Source organism: Coregonus clupeaformis, chromosome 8, assembly GCF_020615455.1.
Source record: "Coregonus clupeaformis isolate EN_2021a chromosome 8, ASM2061545v1, whole genome shotgun sequence".
Classification (NCBI taxonomy): Eukaryota; Metazoa; Chordata; class Actinopteri; order Salmoniformes; family Salmonidae; genus Coregonus; species Coregonus clupeaformis.
The window spans coordinates 49,602,601-49,621,936 of NC_059199.1; the positions used below are offsets into that span (position 1 = coordinate 49,602,601).

The window sequence follows — 19,336 nt, forward strand, 5'->3', positions numbered from 1 at the left end:
ACCCACCAACCACAGCACAGAGCCTGAAAATCAACCAATGGGGAAGCTGATTTATAATGACAGTGTGTATAAGAGACCAATGAGGTGAACATTTTTAAATGTGAGGTCTTTATGGATAGCATGACGTGGCATAACTCTAGAACGATCAGGGCCAATACATAAAGAAATTCACAGAACATATTGAAAGACAACTGTAATTTGTGGTTTATGATTTTTTTCTTGAGCGGATGGTCAGGGGGGCGGAACATAATTACAAATAATTTGTAGACTGCAAATTGACCGCAAGAAGCCCAAACAGATATATACTATTTGACTAAAACATCATTTCAAACCTTGCTTACATTTGTATACGATCACATACACTGAGTGTACAAAACATTAGGAACACTTTCCTAATATTACGTTGCACCCCCTTTTGCCCTCAGATCAGCCTCAATTCGTTGGGGAATGGACTCCACAAGGTGTCGAAAGCTATCCACAGGGATGCTGGCCCATGTTGACTCCAATGCTTCCCACAGTTGTGTCAAGTTGGCTAGATGTCCTTTGGGTGGTGGACCATTCTTGATATACACTGTTGAGCGTGAAAAACCCAGCAGCATTGCAGTTCTTGACACACTCAAAACGGTGCCCCTCGCACCTACTACCATACCCCGTTCAAAGGCACTTAAATCTTGTCTTGCCCATTCACCCTCTGAATGGCACACATACAGTCATGGTCAAAAGTTTTGAGAATGACACAAATATTAATTGTAATTGTCAATAAAAGCCTTTGACACATATGGAATGCTTGTAATTATACTTCAGTATACCATAGTAACATCTGACAAAAATATCTAAAAACACCGAAGCAGCAAACTTTGTGAAGACCAATAGTTGTGTCATTCTCAAAACTTTTGACCATGACTGTATGTGTGCCATTCCGTGGGCTTTGAACGGGGCACCTAGCTCACGCCCGGGAGGCAGCCCGTTCCAAAACGAATGCAATCAACTTGCCCGCTTTCAAACACGCCTACCTGGGCGCCCGGGCGATATTAATTGAATTCCCACATTCTATAGACCCCTACTTTGGGGTGTGTTCAGGAGAAACATTTAAACATTTTAGTCATTTAGCAGACGCTCTTATCCAGAGCGACTTACAGTTAGTGAGTGCATACATTTTCAAAACTCTGCTTCGCCGGTTCATATCCAGAGTGGTGTGTGTTTCCGACATGAGGAAGAGAAGTCGACAGAGAAATAAGGAGCATCAAAATAATAGCAAGCCTGGCGGAAGGGATAGCAGGGACAATGCTGTAAGGTTTGATAGCTCATCATAGCTAACGGTAGCCGGTTAACTTTAGCAGAACATTACTGTATCTAGTTAGCTAGCTTCAAATTACTGTAACGTTATGCCAAGTCAAAGAGAGATTTATTTTCCCCCAAGCTAGCCAGCAACTTTCATTTGATTACTATTGCACAACTCATTGCTTATCATGCATTGTTGACATGTTTAACTAACTAGCTATTGTATTTTGGTCCCAGATGTCTTTGTGCTGTCTTGCCAACTGCTATGATAATTCATTGGCATGTCAATGTCAGAAAACTCACCTCTTCTCTTACCTCCATCCACAGCCTGTTCCCAGATCTGTTAGTGTTCATGATAATTTGGCCTGATAAAGACAATAGGGGGGTAGCGAGACAGCAGACACAGGTCTAGGCTACTCTTGCTCTACATCAGGATCCACAATGATGAAGACTGTTGTCCAAAACATCCTCTATTAAACCTCTAAATGCGTTGAAAGGATTGTCCAACGTGTTGTCCATCTGTAGCCATGCCATGGAGATCCTCCACTGTCATTTTACATTTTAGTCATTTAGCAGACGCTCTTATCCAGAGCGACTTACAGTAGTGAGTGCATACATTTTTCATACTAGTCCCCCGTGGGAATCGAACCCACAATCCTGGCGTTGCAACCGCCATGCTCTACCAACTGAGCTATACTGTCTTAAGAACAATTACTTCAAGGAGATCCAGGAGGTTGTGATCGACGGGCAGAAAATAGAGGCTTCTCAGCCTCTGAGCTGGTACGAGCGCATGCACGGACACAGATACGAATGCCACGTTCACGGGCTACTAGGAAACTCAAACATTTCCGACTTGCTAACTGGTTGAACCCGGTACGTGTATAACTACAACCAGTTAGCAAGTCAGACATTTCAGAGTTTCCTAGTTCCGACTAGCAAGTGAACGTGGCATTACAGCTGATGACCCTTTTTGTGTGCGTGTGTGTAGGTACCCAGATGAGCTAGTGTGGCACACCAACATGAGCAGGAAGATCCCGAGGAAGTCTCCTCTCCTGGAGAAGTTCCATCAGTTCCTGGTCAGCGAGACAGTCGGTGGGGAAATTGACAATCTCCTTAGCTCCTTAGTCCAGGACTAGGCTTAACCTGTGTCCGGGAAACCAGCCCTAATGTTCATCATGTCATAGCAACTAAACCTGACAATAGATGAGCTGCTGGTTGGTTTCTTGCATAGAATTAGGAATTAGAATAGTAATTGAATAGGATCTTGATGGTTTCTTAGCTGTATGGCTTCCTTATGTACTGTGGCGTTTCTGTCTCTACCTTGGTCTCTACAGGGTAACCTCAGCAGACAGGAGGCTGTAAGTATGATCCCTCCTCTGCTGATGAAGCTTGAACCCCACGACAAGGTAAGCAACACACTGGACGCCTCTCTGGCAAAGGCCTGCTCCCATTTCTGACCCCCCTAAACCTGGGAACACCATAGTGTAACAGTGTGTATTCCTGTGGGTAGATTCTGGACATGTGTGCTGCTCCTGTTGATCGAGATGCTCCATTCTGATATGGATGTACCCTTCCCTGGTAACGTGTACACACACACACACGCCCAAAAAATTATAATAAGAATATCTCAAATAAAAAAACATACCTGATGCATCCGAGTGTCTGAACCGTTGCCCAATGGGAAGAGGCCATAAGTTGCTGAATGTAGCTTTTCTGTGTTTCTGAAAAGGAACAATACACTAACAACACATTGTAGTCCTGAACATCCTTATCTCCCCCCTCTCTCTTTCTCTCCCCTTTCTGCTCTCCAGAGGGTTTTGTGATAGCCAACAACGTGGACAACAAGCGTTACTACCTGCTGGTGCACCAGGCTAAGAGACTGAACAGCCCCTATATCATGGTGGTGAACCACGATGCCTCCTGCATCCCCAGACTACAGATAGACACAGAGGACGGACAGAAGGACACACTGTTCTACGACCGCATCCTCTGTGACGTCCCATGCAGGTAAACAAAGAGTTAACCTGGTTACCTGCTTAGGTGAGAGAGGGAGAAGTAGGGGAGAAAGAAAGGCCGGGGGGGGAGAGAGACAAAAATAAAATCTGGGGTTTTGGTGTTTGACCGTCAGAACTAGACATGATATCTAGACAGTCAGATATGTGGAGCTGTATAAACCTCATGGTTCTACCCTGTCTGTCCTATGATTTTTTTTGTTTTGTGTGTGTGTTCTATGATTGGTTGCTGCACTGGACAGGCTACTGCTTGTTTTTAGTAGGGGAACCAAGTGTGACTACAAGAATGAGACAGTGGGTAAAGTAACTCTCCCAGGCCAAATGTTGAGTCTGACTGGGCCCATAATGCCAAGGCCTGGACCCCATCACTCACACACACAGACAGAGATTTACTTTTAATTTCTATAACTTTTTTTGTTCAAACTTTTGTCTATTTCACTTGCTTTGGCAATGTAAACCTATATTTTAATAAAACCCTTTGAATTGAATCGAGATGGGCCACAGAGGGATGAGTAGAGCGATAAGAGGGAGGCGGCTGAGCAGTCTGAAACCACACTGTTGGATTGCCTGTGTGGGAAGGCTGATATGTAGTTAGGGGTTTGTCAGCTTCCCTGGATTTGTCTCTGCCCAAACATTGTTTTTAAGTGTTTTCCTATTTTCTTAATTCCCTAAAGCCAAGTATTATGTGTGTATCTCCAGTGGAGATGGCACCATGAGGAAGAACATTGTGTGGAAGAAATGGACCACCAGCAACAACCTGCAACTCCATGGGTGAGGCGAGAGAGCTAGTAACGTGTGTGTGTGTCTCCAGATCCGTATAGCAGTGCGTGGTGTGGAGCAGCTAACTGTAGGAGGGAGGATGGTCTACCCTACCTGTTCACTGAACCCTATCGAGGACGAAGCTGTCATAGCAACACTACTGGAGAAGAGTGAAGGTAACACACACACGCATGCACACACGAATCCAGAGTCTCTCTCACACACACACACACACCAGTGATAACTGCTTCTTCTCCTTCTTTGTCTGTCTCCAGGTGCGTTAGAATTAGAAGATGCATCCGCTGATCTCCCAGGGTTAAAATGGATGCCTGGAGTCACCAAATGCAAGGTATATAACTGTTGGACCACATGAGCTCCACCTCATGCCTTTCTTTCTTTCTTTCTTTCTTTCTTTCTTTCTTTCTTTCTTTCTTTCTTTCTTTCTTTCTTTCTTTCTTTCTTTCTTTCTTTCTTTCTTTCTTTCTTTCTTTCTTTCTTTCTTTCTTTCTTTCTTTCTTTCTTTCTTTCTTTCTTTCTTTCTTTCTTTCTTTCTTTCTTTCTTTCTTTCTTTCTTTCTTTCTTTCTTTCTTTCTTTCTTTCTTTCTTTCTTTCTTTCTTTCTAAACAGCGCCGGAGAAGATGGCTGCCGTTTTACAGCCCTCTAACCAATTGTACTATTATGTGTGTTTTTCCGCGTTATTTGTAATTTATTTTGTACATAATGTTTATGCCATCGTCTCTTATAACCAAAAGAGCTTCTGGATATCAGGACAGCGATTACTCACCTCGCATTGGACGAAGACTTTTTCTTCAACGAGTCGGACGCGAAGGATATTCTACAGACACCCGGCAAGGCCCAGATCCCGTCATTCGCCTGAGGAAGAGACGGAGATATCGTGGACGTAGGGTCGGAGTGCCTTATGAGATCCGACGGCGAGCGAGTAAACTGCCTCTCCCATCAATACTATTAGCCAACGTTCAATCTTTTGAGAATAAAATTGACGATTTAAGATTACGGTTATCCTACCAACGGGACATTAAAAACTGTAATATCTTATGTTTCCGGAGTCGTGGCTGAACGACAACAATGATACCATTCAGCTAGCAGGCTCACGCTACATCGGCAGGACAGAACGGCTGGCTCCGGTAAGACAAAGGGTGGCGGTCTCTGTATATTTGTAAACAACAGCTGGTGTACAAAATCAAATACTAAGGAAGTCTCGAGGGTTTTGCTCGCCTGAGGTAGAGTATCTTATGATAAGCTGTAGACCACACTATTTACCAAGAGAGTTTTCAGCTATATTTTTCATAGCTGTCTATTTACCACCACAAACCAATGCTGGCATTAAGATTGCACTGAATGAGTTGTACAAGGCCATTAATCAACAGGAAAACGCTCATCCAGATGCAGCGCTCCTAGTGGCGGGGACTTTAATGCAGGGAAACTTAAATCCGTTCTACCTAATTTCTACCAGCATGTCAAATGTGCAACCAGAGGAAAAAAACTCTAGACCACCTTTACTCCACACACAGAGACGCCTACAAAGCTCTCCCTCGCCCTCCATTTGGCAAATCTGACCATAACTCTATCCTCCTGATTCCTGCTTATAAGCAAAAACTGAAGCAGGAAGCACCAGTGATTCGGTTAATAAAAAAGTGGTCAGATGACGCAGATGCCAAGCTACAGGACTGTTTTGCTAGCACAGACTGGAACATGTTCGGGATTCTTCAGACAGCATTGAGGAGTACACCACATCAGTCACTGGCTTCATCAATAAGTGCATCGATGATGTCGTCCCCACAGTGACCGTACGTACATACCCCCAACCAGAAGCCATGGATTACAGGCAACATCCGCACTGAGCTAAAGGGTAGAGCTGCCGCTTTCAAGGAACGGGACTCTAACCCGGAAGCTTATAAGAAATCCCGCTATGACCTCCGACGAACCATCAAACAGGCAAAGAGTCAATACAGGTCTAAGATTGAATCATACTACACTGGCTCTGACGCTCGTCGGATGTGGCAGGGCTTGAAACTATTACAGACTACAAAGGGAAGCACAGCCGCGAGCTGCCCAGTGACACAAGCCTACCAGACGAGCTAAACCACTTCTATGCTCGCTCGAGGCAAGCAACACTGAAGCATGCATGAGAGCACCAGCTGTTCCGGACGACTATGTGATCACGCTCTCCGTAGCCGATGTGAGTAAGACTTTTAAGCAAGTCAACATTCACAAGGCCGCTGGGCCAGACGGATTACCAGGGCGTGTACTCCGAGCATGTGCTGACCAACTGGCAAGTGTCTTCACTGACATTTTCAACATGTCCCTGACCGAGTCTGTAATACCAACATGTTTCAAGCAGACCACCATAGTCCCCGTGCCCAAGAACTCTAAGATAACCTGCCTAAATGACTACCGACCCGTGGCACTGACGTCTGTAGCCATGAAGTGCTTTGAAAGACTGGTCATGGCTCACATCAACAGCATAATCCCAGAAACCCTAGACCCACTCCAATTTGCATACCGCCCCAACAGATCCACAGATGATGCAATCTCTATCGCACTCCACACTGCCCTTTCCCACCTGGACAAGAGGAACACCTACGTGAGAATGCTATTCATTGACTACAGCTCAGCATTCAACACCATAGTGCCCTCTAAGCTCATCACTAAGCTAAGGATCCTGGGACTAAACACCTCCCTCTGCAACTGGATCCTGGACTTCCTGACGGGCCGCCCCCAGGTGGTAAGGGTAGGTAACAACACATCTGCCACACTGATCCTCAACACGGGGGCCCCTCAGGGTGCGTGCTCAGTCCCCCTCCTGTACTCTCTGTTCACCCATGACTGCATGGCCAGGCACGACTCCAACACCATCATTAAGTTTGCCGACGACACAACAGTGGTAGGCCTGATCACCGACAACGATGAGACAGCCTATAGGGAGGAGGTCAGAGATCTGGCCGTGTGGTGCCAGGACAACAACCTCTCCCTCAACGTGACCAAGACAAAGGAGATGATTGTGGACTACAGGAAAAAAAAGAGGACTGAGCACGCCCCATTCTCATCGACGGGGCTGTAGTGGAACAGGTTGAGAGCTTCAAGTTCCTTGGTGTCCACATCACCAACGAACTATCATGGTCCAAGCACACCAAGACAGTCGTGAAGAGGGCACGACAAAGCCTATTCCCCCTCAGGAGACTAAAAAGATTTGGCATGGGTCCTCAGATCCTCAAAAAATTCTACAGCTGCACCATCGAGAGCATCCTGACTGGTTGCATCACCGCCTGGTATGGCAACTGCTTGGCCTCTGACCGCAAGGCACTACAGAGGGTAGTGCGTGACGGCCCAGTACATCACTGGGGCAAAGCTCCCTGCCATCCAAGACCTCTATACCAGGCGGTGTCAGAGGAAGGCCCTCAAAATTGTCAAAGACTCCAGCCACCCTAGTCATAGACTGTTCTCTCTGCTACCGCACGGCAAGCGGTACCGGAGTGCCAAGTCTAGGTCCAAAAGACTTCTCAACAGCTTCTACCCACAAGCCATAAGACTCCTGAACAGCTAATCATGGCTACCCGGACTATTTGCACTGCCCCCCCCCCCCCCATCCTTTTTACGCTGCTGCTACTCTGTTAAGTATTTATGCATAGTCACTTTAACTCTACCCACATGTACATATTACCTCAACTACCTCAACTAGCCGGTGCCCCCGCACATTGACTCTGCACCGTTACCCCCCTGTATATATAGCCTCCCTACTGTCACTTTATTTTACTTCTGCTCTTTGTTTTTCTCAACACTTTTTTTTTTTTTTGTTGTTGTTTTATTCTTACTTTTTTTGTTTAAAATAAACGCACTGTTGGTTAAGGGCTGTAAGTAAGCATTTCACTGTAATGTCTGCACTTGTTGTATTCGGCGCATGTGACCAATAAAATTTGATTTGATTTGATTCTTTCTTTCTTTCTTTCTTTCTTTCTTTCTTTCTTTCTTTCTTTCTTTCTTTCTTTCTTTCTTTCTTTCTTTCTTTCTTTCTTTCTTTCTTTCTTTCTTTCTTTCTTTCTTTCTTTCTTTCTTTCTTTCTTTCTTTCTTTCTTTCTTTCTTTCTTTCTTTCTTTCTTTCTTTCTTTCTTTCTTTCTTTCTTTCTTTCTTTCTTTCTTTCTTTCTTTCTTTTCTTTCTTTCTTTCTTTCTTTCTTTCTTTCTTTCTTTCTTTCTTTCTTTCTTTCTTTCTTTCTTTCTTTCTTTCTTTCTTTCTTTCTTTCTTTCTTTCTTTCTTTCTTTCTTTCTTTCTTTCTTTCTTTCTTTCTTTCTTTCTTTCTTTCTTTCTTTCTTTCTTTCTTTCTTTCTTTCTTTCTTTCTTTCTTTCTTTCTTTCTTTCTTTCTTTCTTTCTTTCTTTCTTTCTTTCTTTCTTTCTTTCTTTCTTTCTTTCTTTCTTTCTTTCTTTCTTTCTTTCTTTCTTTCTTTCTTTCTTTCTTTCTTTCTTTCTTTCTTTCTTTCTTTCTTTCTTTCTTTCTTTCTTTCTTTCTTTCTTTCTTTCTTTCTTTCTTTCTTTCTTTCTTTCTTTCTTTCTTTCTTTCTTTCTTTCTTTCTTTCTTTCTTTCTTTCTTTCTTTTCTTTCTTTCTTTCTTTCTTTCTTTCTTTCTTTCTTTCTTTCTTTCTTTCTTTCTTTCTTTCTTTCTTTCTTTCTTTCTTTCTTTCTTTCTTTCTTTCTTTCTTTCTTTCTTTCTTTCTTTCTTTCTTTCTTTCTTTCTTTCTTTCTTTCTTTCTTTCTTTCTTTCTTTCTTTCTTTCTTTCTTTCTTTCTTTCTTTCTTTCTTTCTTTCTTTCTTTCTTTCTTTCTTTCTTTCTTTCTTTCTTTCTTTCTTTCTTTCTTTCTTTCTTTCTTTCTTTCTTTCTTTCTTTCTTTCTTTCTTTCTTTCTTTCTTTCTTTCTTTCTTTCTTTCTTTCTTTCTTTCTTTCTTTCTTTCTTTCTTTCTTTCTTTCTTACTAAGGAGGGTCAGTGGTATAAGGACTGGTCAGAGGTGCCAGCCAACCGCCACATACAGATCAGACCCACCGTGTTCCCTCTCACAGACACAAAGAAACTGGCCAATATGAAGTTGGAGAGATGGTACACACACCTGCGTATACACACAGGCACCACTTATTTGTTTAGAATATGCCTAAGATGTCAACTTTCATGACAATCATGTACATTTATTTGCTACCTGTACACATTCACCTTTCCACACAGCTGCTGACAGACATATCTGATCCTAAAATGAGATTATTAATAAAAACTAGACAGACTATCAAATCCCTGTGAAGGGTTGCTGGTTTGTGTTGATTTGATTTCTACCAGCAGAGGGTGCTCTTGGCTCATATTTCTGTGTGTGTATATAATTTATATACAGTATCTGTGTGTATTCAGTATGAGGATCCTGCCCCATCACCAGAACACTGGAGGCTTCTTTGTAGCTGTCCTGGTCAAGAAAGCCCCCATGCCCTGGATCCGAAGATTCCCCAAGGTACACACGCGTACGTGCACGGGAACACACACAGAAAAGCACACTTCACGCACACTCCACACACCTTTGGTTTCTTGTTAACACAAGTACATCTCAGATGGAACGCATCACCATCCGGTACCTCATATACCAGAGAGAAGTTCCCGTTAAAGTTGACTATGATCCGTCTTTCTCCATCTCCAGTTGAGCAAGGAGCAGACATCCAGCTCAGTGCCCCAGCCAGAGGACTCTCCAGTGGGGATCCCCCTCCTTGAGACACCCCTGGAGGATGGAGAGGAGGTAAAGGACGCAGGAGAGGACTCGCCCAAAGAGCCAGAGGCAGGCGATCAGACCAAGGAACCCAACGTGTGTGTGTGCAGGGTGGGAAATAAACTTTTTGGTCCACCAGCCACTGTGGCATGTAGATAAGATCTACCAACCACTCAGATTTCTTTTACCTGCCAAAATATTTTTCCTGCCATTATTACTCCAAAAAGCACAAAAAAACAGATGAGGATACTTTCTAAAACAAGAAAAGTATTACTAGTAAGAAGTAATGGGGTATATCGCTTAATTTTATTTCATTTTTGTGACCTGCGTCTTAACCAATGTATGTTAAATCATTTAGATACAGTAGTAAAAACCAATAAACGTTTTTACAACTGAACATCAAGAATCAACAAAGTGCCTGCCCTGCCACAAAATGCTGAGTGATACGGCTTATTTATTAATATAGTTCAGGGCTCTACGCTGGCATATTTTACAAAGAGTACATGATGTGTTCCTAAGTAGACATGTAGAAGCACACAAACAAATCTAGGAAAACAATTACAAAGTTTGAGTGTTTTAATGATAAGAAATTACAAAAAGTTAATGAATAAATGTTTTTGGGAGTAATCCATGCTCAATCATTAGGTGAGACAAATGTTCAGCTGCCACTTTAAGGGACGGGCTGTTACTGTGGTGATTTGTGCACTCCTCTGTGATGGAAAAAAAATCTCTGACTGAAATGTCTTCCGAGCAGAAGACCAGTTTCCGCAAACTCAAAATAATATTAAAAAACAACCTAGTATGTGAACAAAACGATGTAATTGGCAAAGAAACACGAGGACAAAGTCACACTTTAGAAGCCTTTCTTGTCAATTCGACCAACTTCTACATGTGGGCTTTGGATAAAAATAAAACAAAGTTCCCGTATGCTCTGTGTGACCACCCGCCAATGTGGCTGGTGACAAAATCTACCCACATTTGGCGGGTGTTTAATTTCCAACCCTGTGTTTGTGTGTGTGTGTGTATTCTGACTCTGGTCTATGTGCTCCAGGCCTCCTCCCAATAAAAACATGAAGAGGCATGGTTTTAAAGAAGACCCTTTGTCTTCCTCACTGAAGACGACCCTGTCTTCCCCCCGATAGAGTGAAAGTTTTTTTGGGTCTCTGGTGGATTGTGCAGCCTGTGTAAGCAGCTGCTCGATATCAGCATTACCTGTATGGACAGGACACTGTTTTGACCAAGTGTAGATAGTATTACCTTTACAAGGTAATGTACACGGAACAAAAATATAAACGCAACAATTTCAACCATTTTTCAGAGTTTTACAGTTCATAGAGGGAAATCTACAAATCAGCTGGGCTAGACAATTTGGACCCTTTCTAAAATTAGCCGCCGAAATTGTCGCAACCCCTATTACTAGCCTGTTCAACCTCTCTTTCGTATCGTTTGTGATCCCCAGAGATTGGAAAGCTGCCGCGGTCATCCCCCTCTTCAAAGGGGGTGACACTAGATCTAAACTGTTACAGACCTATATCCATCCTACCCTGCCTTTCGAAAGTATTTGAAGGCCAAGTTAACAAACAGATCACCGACCACTTCGAATCCCACCGTACCTTCTCCGCTATGCAATCTGGTTTCCGAGCTGGTCATGGGTGCACCTCAGCCACGCTCAAGGTCCTAAACAATATAATAACCGCGATTGATAAAAGACAGTACTGTGCAGCCGTCTTCATCGACCTGGCCAAGGCTTTTGACTGTGTCAATCACCGCATTCTTATTGGCAGACTAAATAGCCTTGGTTTCTCAACTGACTGCCTCGCCTGGTTCACCAACTACTTTTCAGATAGAGTTCAATGTGTCAAATCGGAGGGCCTGTTGTCTGGACCTCTGGCAGTCTCTATGGGGGTGCCACAGGGTTCAATTCTCGGGCCGACTCTATTCTCTGTGTATATCAATGATGTCGCTCTTGCTGCTGGTGACTCAGATCCACCTCTACGCAGACGACACCATTTTGTATACATCTGGCCCTTCATTGGACACTGTGTTAACAAACCTCCAAACACGCTTCAATGCCATGCAACACTCCTTCTGTGGCCTCCAACTGCTCTTAAACGCTAGTAAAACTAAATGCATGCTCTTCATTCGAACGCTGCTTGCACCCGCCCGCCCGACTAGAATCACTACTCTCGGCGGGTCTGACTTAGAATATGTGGACAACTACAAATACCTAGGTGTCTGGTTAGACTGTAAACTCTCCTTCCAGACTCACATTAAGCATCTCCAATCCAAAGTTAAATCTAGAATCGGCTTCCTGTTTCGCAACAAAGCCTCCTTCACTCATGCTGCTAAACATGCCCTCGTAAAACTGACTATCCTACCGATTCTTGATTTCGGCGATGTCATTTACAAAATAGCTTCCAACACTACTCAGCAAATTGGATGTAGTCTATCACAGTGCCATCCGTTTTGTCACCAAAGCCCCATATACTACCCACCATTGTGACCTGTACGCTCTCGTTGGCTGGCCCTCACTACATATTTGTCGCCAAACCCACTGGCTCCAGGTCATCTATAAATCACTTCTAGGCAAATCCCCGCCTTATCTTAGCTCATTGGTCACCATAGCAACACCCACCCGTAGTATGCGCTCCAGCAGGTATATCTCACTGGTCATCCCCAAAGCCAACACCTTCTTTTGCCGCCATTCCTTCCAATTCTCTGCTGCAAATGACTGGAACGAACTAAAAAAATCTCTGAAGCTGGAGACACTTATCTCCCTCATTAACTTTAAGCATCAGTTTTCAGAGCAGCTTACCGATCACTGTACCTGTACACAGCCCATCTGTAATTTGCCCACCCAACTACCTCATCCCCATATTGTTATTTACATTGTTATTTATTTTGCTCATTTGCACCCCAGTATCTCTATTTGCACATCATCTTCTGCACATCTATCACTCCAGTGTTAATACGAAATTGTAATTATTTTGCACTATGGCCTATTTATTGCCTTACCTCAATAACTTACTACATTTGCACACACTGTATATAGATTTTCTATTTTCTATTGTGTTATTGACTGTATGTTTTTGTTTATTCCATATGTAACTCTGTGTTGTTTTTATTGCACTGCTTTGCTTTATCTTGGCCAGGTCACAGTTGTAAATGAGAACTTGTTCTCAACTGGCTTACCTGGTTAAATAAAGGTGAAATGTAAAATAAAATCAGTCAATTGAAATAAATTGATTAGGCTCTGATCTATGAATTTCACATGACTGGCAATGCAGATATGAATCTGTTGGTCACAGATACACACCCCTACTTATTTTTTAAAAAGGTATCAGAAAAGCAGTCAGTATCTGGTGTGACCATCATTTGCCTCATACAGCGCAACATCTCCTTCGCATAGAGTTGATCAGGCTGATTGTGTCCTGTGGAATGTTGTCCCACTCCTCTTCAATGTCTGTGCGAAGTTGCTGGATATTGGCGGAAACTGGAACATGCTGTCGATCCAGAACATCCCAAACATGCTCAGTGGGTGACATGTCTGGTGAGTATGCAGGCCATGGAAGAACTGGGATATTTTCAGCTTCTAGGAATTGTGTACAGATCTTTGCGACATGGGGCCATGCATTATCATTCTGAAACATGAGGTGATGGCGGCGGATGAATGGCATGACAATGGGCCTCAGGATCTTGACACAGTATCTCTGTGCATTCAAATTGCCATCGATGAAATGCAATTATGTCCGTTGTCCGTAGCTTATGCCTGCCCATACCATAACCCCACCGCCACCATGGGGCACTTTGTTAACAATGTTGGCATTAGCAAACCACTCACCCACACGACGCCATACACACTGTCTGCCATCTGCCCGGTACAGTTGAAACCGGGATTCCTCCGTGAAGAGCACACTTCTCCAGCATGCCATTGGCCAACGAACGTGAGCATTTGCCCACTGACGTCGGTTACGATGCCGAACTGCAGACAGGTCAAGACCCTGGTGAGGATGACGAGCACGCAGATTAACTTCCCTGAGACGGTTTGTGCAGAAATTCTTCAGTTGTGCAAACCCACAGTTTCATTAGCTGTCCGGGTGGCTGGTCTCAGACAATCCCGCAGGTGAATAAGCAGGATGTGGACGTCCTGGGATGGCATGGTTACACGTGGTCTGTGGTTGTGAGGGCAGTTGGATGTCCTGGAAAATTCTCTAAAATGACGTTGGAGGCAGCTTATGGTAGAGAAATGAACATTCAATTCACTGGCAACAGCTCTGGTGGTCATTCCTGCTGTCAGCATGCCAATTGCACACTCCCTCAACTTGAGACATTTGTGGCATTGTTTAGTGACACAACTGCACATTTTAGAGTGGCCTTTTTATTGTCCCCAGCACAAGGTGCACCTGTGTAATGATCATGCTGTTTAATCAGCTTCTTGATATGCCACACCTGTCGGGGTGGATTTTCTTGGCAAAGGAGAGATGCTCACTAACAGGGATGTAAACAAATTTGTGCACAAAATTTGAGCGAAATAAGCTTTTTTTGCATAAGGAAATTGTCTGGGGTCTTTTATTTCAACTCATGAAACTTGGGACCAACACTTTACATGTTGCATTTTAAATTTTTGTTCAGTGTACATGTTTTGATTGATCACTGATTCTTCATCTATTCCATGAATGTGTGTTTTGCAGGTCCTTCTATGACCTGTCTCCAGTCCTTCTATGACCTGTCTCCAGACTAACCCTAAGATAAACGTTCTGACCAGAACCCACGAGGGTAAGAAGAGACACCTGTACATGGTCTCCAAGGAGCTACGCAACGTCATGCTCAACAACAGTGAACGCATTAATGTAGGGGTGTATGTGTGTCTAGTGAGGTGTGCGTTTGTGTGTGAGACACCTGTATGGTATCTAAGGAACAAAGCAGCGCCCTGCCAAACAGCTGTGTGTATGTCACTGCCAGCCCATCAAGGGGGAGTCTAGTTAACAGATGGGACCCTTCTCATCCCAACTCCCCCTAGTACACTCTCAGCACCTGCACAGGTGTCTGTGTGTGTGCCTCCAAGCAGTCAGATAACCACTCCCTCCCCTATTCCTCTGTCTCTCTCCCCCTCTCTTTCTATGTCCCCCCCCGCCCCCCTCATTTCTCTGATGTTGTTGTGATGTTTAGACCTGACCCAGGTTCAGATCAGCCTCCAGCTAAACAGTAGTAACAGGCTGAGTCTCCATCACCAGACTGTTCCCAGAACTACATACATGCTTACATGGATACATGCATATACACTGAGTGTACAAAACATTAAGAACACCTGCTCTTTCCATGACAGACTGACCAGGTGAATCCAAGTGAAAGCTATGATCTCTTATTGATAACATCTGTTAAATCTGCTTAAATCAGTGTAGATGAAGGGGAGGAGATGGGTTAAATAATGATTTTTAAGCCTTGAAACAATTGAGACATGGATTGTGTATATGTGCCATTCAGAGGGTAAATGGGCAAGACAAAATAGTAAGTGCCTTTGAATGGGGTATAGTAGTAGGTGCCAGGCGCAATTGGTAAATATGTTGCTGAAACTGATGTTATTCTCATAAGCACTGTAATGATGATTTCATTATTTTGTGTGTTTTGCAGGTGATCAACACAGGGGTGAAGGTGTGGTCTCGCAACAGCGACGGGGAGGAGTTTGGCTGTGACTTCAGACTAGCCCAGGAAGTAGGTACACATATTAATATTCAAGACTTTTAGAAAACATGGGAAGTGCGCACATACGGCGGTACACATGCGGACACACTCATTCCTCTCTCCCTCTCTCCTCTCTCCCTCTCTCCTCCTCCAGGGAATCTATACTCTGTTCCCTTACATCCGCTCCAGGATGATCACAATCAGTGTTGAGGACATCAAGATTCTACTGACTCAGGAGAACCCGTGCCTCAACAAACTGGAGGATGACGCTCACCAACAGGCCAAGAAGATAGGTACAGTCGTGTGTGTTACTATTTTTCCTTCAAACCCGTCTATGTTCTGTACTGTGTGGCTGTAGGGTGGTGTTTGTGTGTGTGTTCATGCAGTGTTCCTCTGTGTTTCTACAGGAATGGGCAGCATTGTTCCAAAATACCGGCCTGATGGTAGGTAAGTGTCCATTTTGTTTGTCTGTCTGTCCATCTGTGTGTGTTATTCACTGTTATCAGAGAATTCACCCTCTTTCTCTCTCTCCCTGTCTCCTCAGTAACCCTGATGGTCCTCAGTGTCATATAGAGCTGTGTGGCTGGAGAGGCAAGACCTCCATCAGAACTTTTGTATCCCACAACGAGAGGTTCCACTACCTCTGCATGCTGGGGTCGAGGTATTCCGGGACAAACAGGGCCAGGACCCAGGGAGGTAGACGGGGACAGAGAGGAGGAGGAGACGGAGAACGGGAACAAAAATGGCAGCATAAAAGAGGTGAAAATAGAGGTGAGGAGCACCTGAAAGGGGAGGAGGGGAGATTTTGACCAGCACTTGAGGGGAGGACTAGAAAGAAATGTGTATCTCATTAGTCTTACAAGTTTTCCTCTCCTTGTCTCCTCTTTGTCTGCAATGATGTGAAAGTAAATTCCTTGCTCTTCCATGCTCCCCCAGACTTGGTGCGCTCCAGGGGTCGACGATTTAGTGACTTATTTTATTTTCTACTGCTGATTATTCTATTTTAACAGGGAACTCCACTGGCAAAACAGAGAGAAAATGTCGTTTTTTTCTTATTGTGCATGTTTGAAGGTTTATCGCAATGGCTATTTCATTTCCTATCATTGTAAGGAAGATGAAATATGGAATTGATTAAAGATATTCAATTCATATACAGTCTCTGAAGTGCATTGAAATGGAATCTAACTCTGCTTCCCACGCACACACATGAACATGCACAATCTCTCAAACTCATACACAAATAACTGCCTTAATGTGGTTGCCATGGTGACTTAAACTGCATCATATCACACAACCATACACACACACCCCATCAGCCATGTTTCCTGTTTATTACCCATCTCTGCTGCCATGACGACCATGCAGCCCCTTCACCTCTCACTGGAACTGGAAGAGAGGGAAAGAGAGCATACTCTTGCTTTTCTCATTCAATCCTTATTTTCTCCCACTGGAAGAGGGAGAACAGAGAAAATACTTTTCCTTCTCTTCTCCTTATCCACCCTTCTCTTCCGCTCTTCTCTCATCCTGTCTCAAACTAATGGAGGCATAAGGAAGTAGGAGCAAAGACCACCCCTAGACAGAGCAAAATAGGGGGGAAGAATAAAGGCCAGAGGGAGACTGAAAAGGAAGGGAAACATTTTGTTACGTTACAGCCTTATTCTAAATTGAATTTTAAAAAATCCTCATCAACCTACACACTACAGAACAGGTTTTCTAGATATTTGTAAAACAATAAATTTGCTTAAGTATTCAGACCTTTTGCTATGAAACTCGAAATTGAGCTCAGGTGCATCCTGTGTCCATTGATCATCCTTGAGATGTTTCTACAACTTCATTGGAGTCCACCTGTGGTAAATTCAATTGATTGGACATGATTTGGAAAGGCACATTGTCTATATAAGGTCCCACAGTTGACAGTGCATGTCAAAGCAAAAACCAAGCCATGAGGTCGAAGGAATTGTCCGTAGAGCTCCAAGACCGGATTGTCAAGGCACAGATCTGGGGAACGGTACCAAAAAATATCTGCAGCATTGAAGGTCCCTAAGAACACAGTGGCCTCCATCGTTCTTAAATGGAAGCAGTTTGGAACCACCAAGACTCTTCCTAGAGTTGGCGGCCGGGCCAAACAGCAATCGGGGGAGAAGGGCCTTGGTCAGGGAGGTGACCAAGAACCCGATGTTCACTCTGACAGAGCTGTAGAGTTCCTCTGTGGAGATGGGAGAACCTTCCAGAAGGACAACCATCTCTGCAGCACTCCACAAATCAGGCCTTTATGGTAGAGTGGCCAGACGGCACCGCCCGCTTGAAGTTTGCCAAATGCAGCTAAAGGACTCTCAGACCATGAGAAACAAGACTCTGGTCTGATGAAACCAAGATTTAACTCTTTGGTCTGAATGCCAAGTATCACGTCTGGAAGAAACCTGGCACCATCCCTACGGTGAAGCATGGTGGTGGCAGCATCATGCTGTGGGGATGATTTTTAGCTGCAGGGACTGGGAGACTAGTCAGGATCTAGGGAAAGATGAACAGCGCAAAGTACAGAGATCTTGATGAAAACCTGCCCCAGAGCACTCAGGACCTCAGACTGGGGCGAAGGTTTACCTTCCAACAGGACAACGACCCTAAGCCACACAGCCAAGACAATGCAGGAGTGGCTTCGGGACAAGTCTCTGAATGTCCTTGAGTGGCCCAGCCAGAGCCCGGACTTGAACCCGATCGAACATCTCTGAAGAGACCTGAAAATATCTGTGCAGAACTTGATCGGATCTGCAGAGAAGAATGGGAGAAACTCCCCAAATACAGGTGTGCCAAGCTTGTAGCGTCATACCCAAGAAGACTCGAGGCTGTAATCGCTGCCACAGGTGCTTCAACAAAGTACTGAGTAAAGGGTCTGAATACTTATGTACATGTGATATTTAAGTCTTTTGCAAAAATGTCTAAAACTGTTTTTGCTTTGTCATTATGGGGTATTGTGTGTAGATTGATTTAAGAGTTTTTTGTAACGTAACAAAATGTGGAAAAAGTCAACTGCATGTCTGTCTGCCGACCAGTTGTCACGAATGTATGGAGTTTCAGAGTATTAAACAGACGAGAGGGAGGAAGAAAGGAGGAGGCGGGGGGTGGAGAAAGCTTAGGTTGTAACAGCCGTGTGTGTGAGTGTACCCTCCGCTCTGCTCTGTCAGTGAGTGATGCCCAGGGCGTTTTAGCTGCAGCTCTCTGGGCCAACTCAATAATACCATAATGACATGCTCCCTGGTAGGAACACATCATTCACTCTACTCCTCCTTGTACCTCTCTCTCTGTCTACAGTACCTCCTCTACCTCCTCTCTATTTATCCTGTAACCTTCCTCCACTGTTCTTTCTCCACACACCTTTGTTTATTCATTTCTCTCTCCCTCTTGCTGGCTGTCGACTGGGCTTTTATAGCAGGACTCCTCTTCAAGCTCTGGACTTTAAATGTTCCAGACGGTCACTTTAATCAAACGGTCTCTCAGGACCTAGACAATCCACCACGTTTGCTATTTGAAAGCCTAAAACCTTCTGTCAGTTACTGTAAATACTCTTGTGAAACCAGTGTACTTTTGTCTTACGTTAGCCATTTTCAAAGCCGTTGAAATACTGTCTCATAGTGCACTTCATTGCGTTGTTTGATCCAGCACTTGTTTTCTTTAGACTGAACCATCAATCTAGAACCTATCAATCAAGCGGACAGAACCTCCTCATCTCACCCCTTCCCCTCTTTGCCTACCCAATCTCCTTCCACCCTCTTCTCTCCTCCTTCCACTCTTCTCCTCTCCCCCTCTCCCCTCCTTCCAAACTCCTTTCCTCCTCTCTCCTCCTCCAATC

General features: G+C 44.1%; 1 protein-coding gene and 1 pseudogene across 1 annotated transcript; both read left to right on the forward strand.

The window, feature by feature from the left end:
* Positions 1 to 2,158: 2,158 nt before the first annotated feature.
* LOC121572551 lies at positions 2,159 to 16,291 on the forward strand (annotated as a pseudogene).
* LOC121571885 (RNA cytosine C(5)-methyltransferase NSUN2-like) lies at positions 3,318 to 11,216 on the forward strand. The gene is made up of 5 exons (XM_041883666.1): positions 3,318 to 4,228; positions 4,328 to 4,401; positions 9,043 to 9,161; positions 9,462 to 9,558; positions 9,742 to 11,216. The coding sequence occupies exons 1-5, from the start codon at positions 4,153 to 4,155 to the stop codon at positions 9,964 to 9,966; spliced, it is 591 nt and encodes a 196-aa protein (XP_041739600.1). The 5' UTR covers positions 3,318 to 4,152; the 3' UTR covers positions 9,967 to 11,216.
* Positions 16,292 to 19,336: the final 3,045 nt, after the last annotated feature.

Coding starts and splice junctions, on each gene's coding strand:
- LOC121571885 (XM_041883666.1), top strand. CDS start 4,153: ATGGTCTACCCTACCTGTTCACTGAACCCTATCGAGGACGAAGCTGTC. Junction 4,229..4,327: donor ACTACTGGAGAAGAGTGAAG/GTAACACACACA, acceptor GTCTGTCTCCAG/GTGCGTTAGAATTAGAAGAT. Junction 9,162..9,461: donor AATATGAAGTTGGAGAGATG/GTACACACACCT, acceptor GTGTGTATTCAG/TATGAGGATCCTGCCCCATC.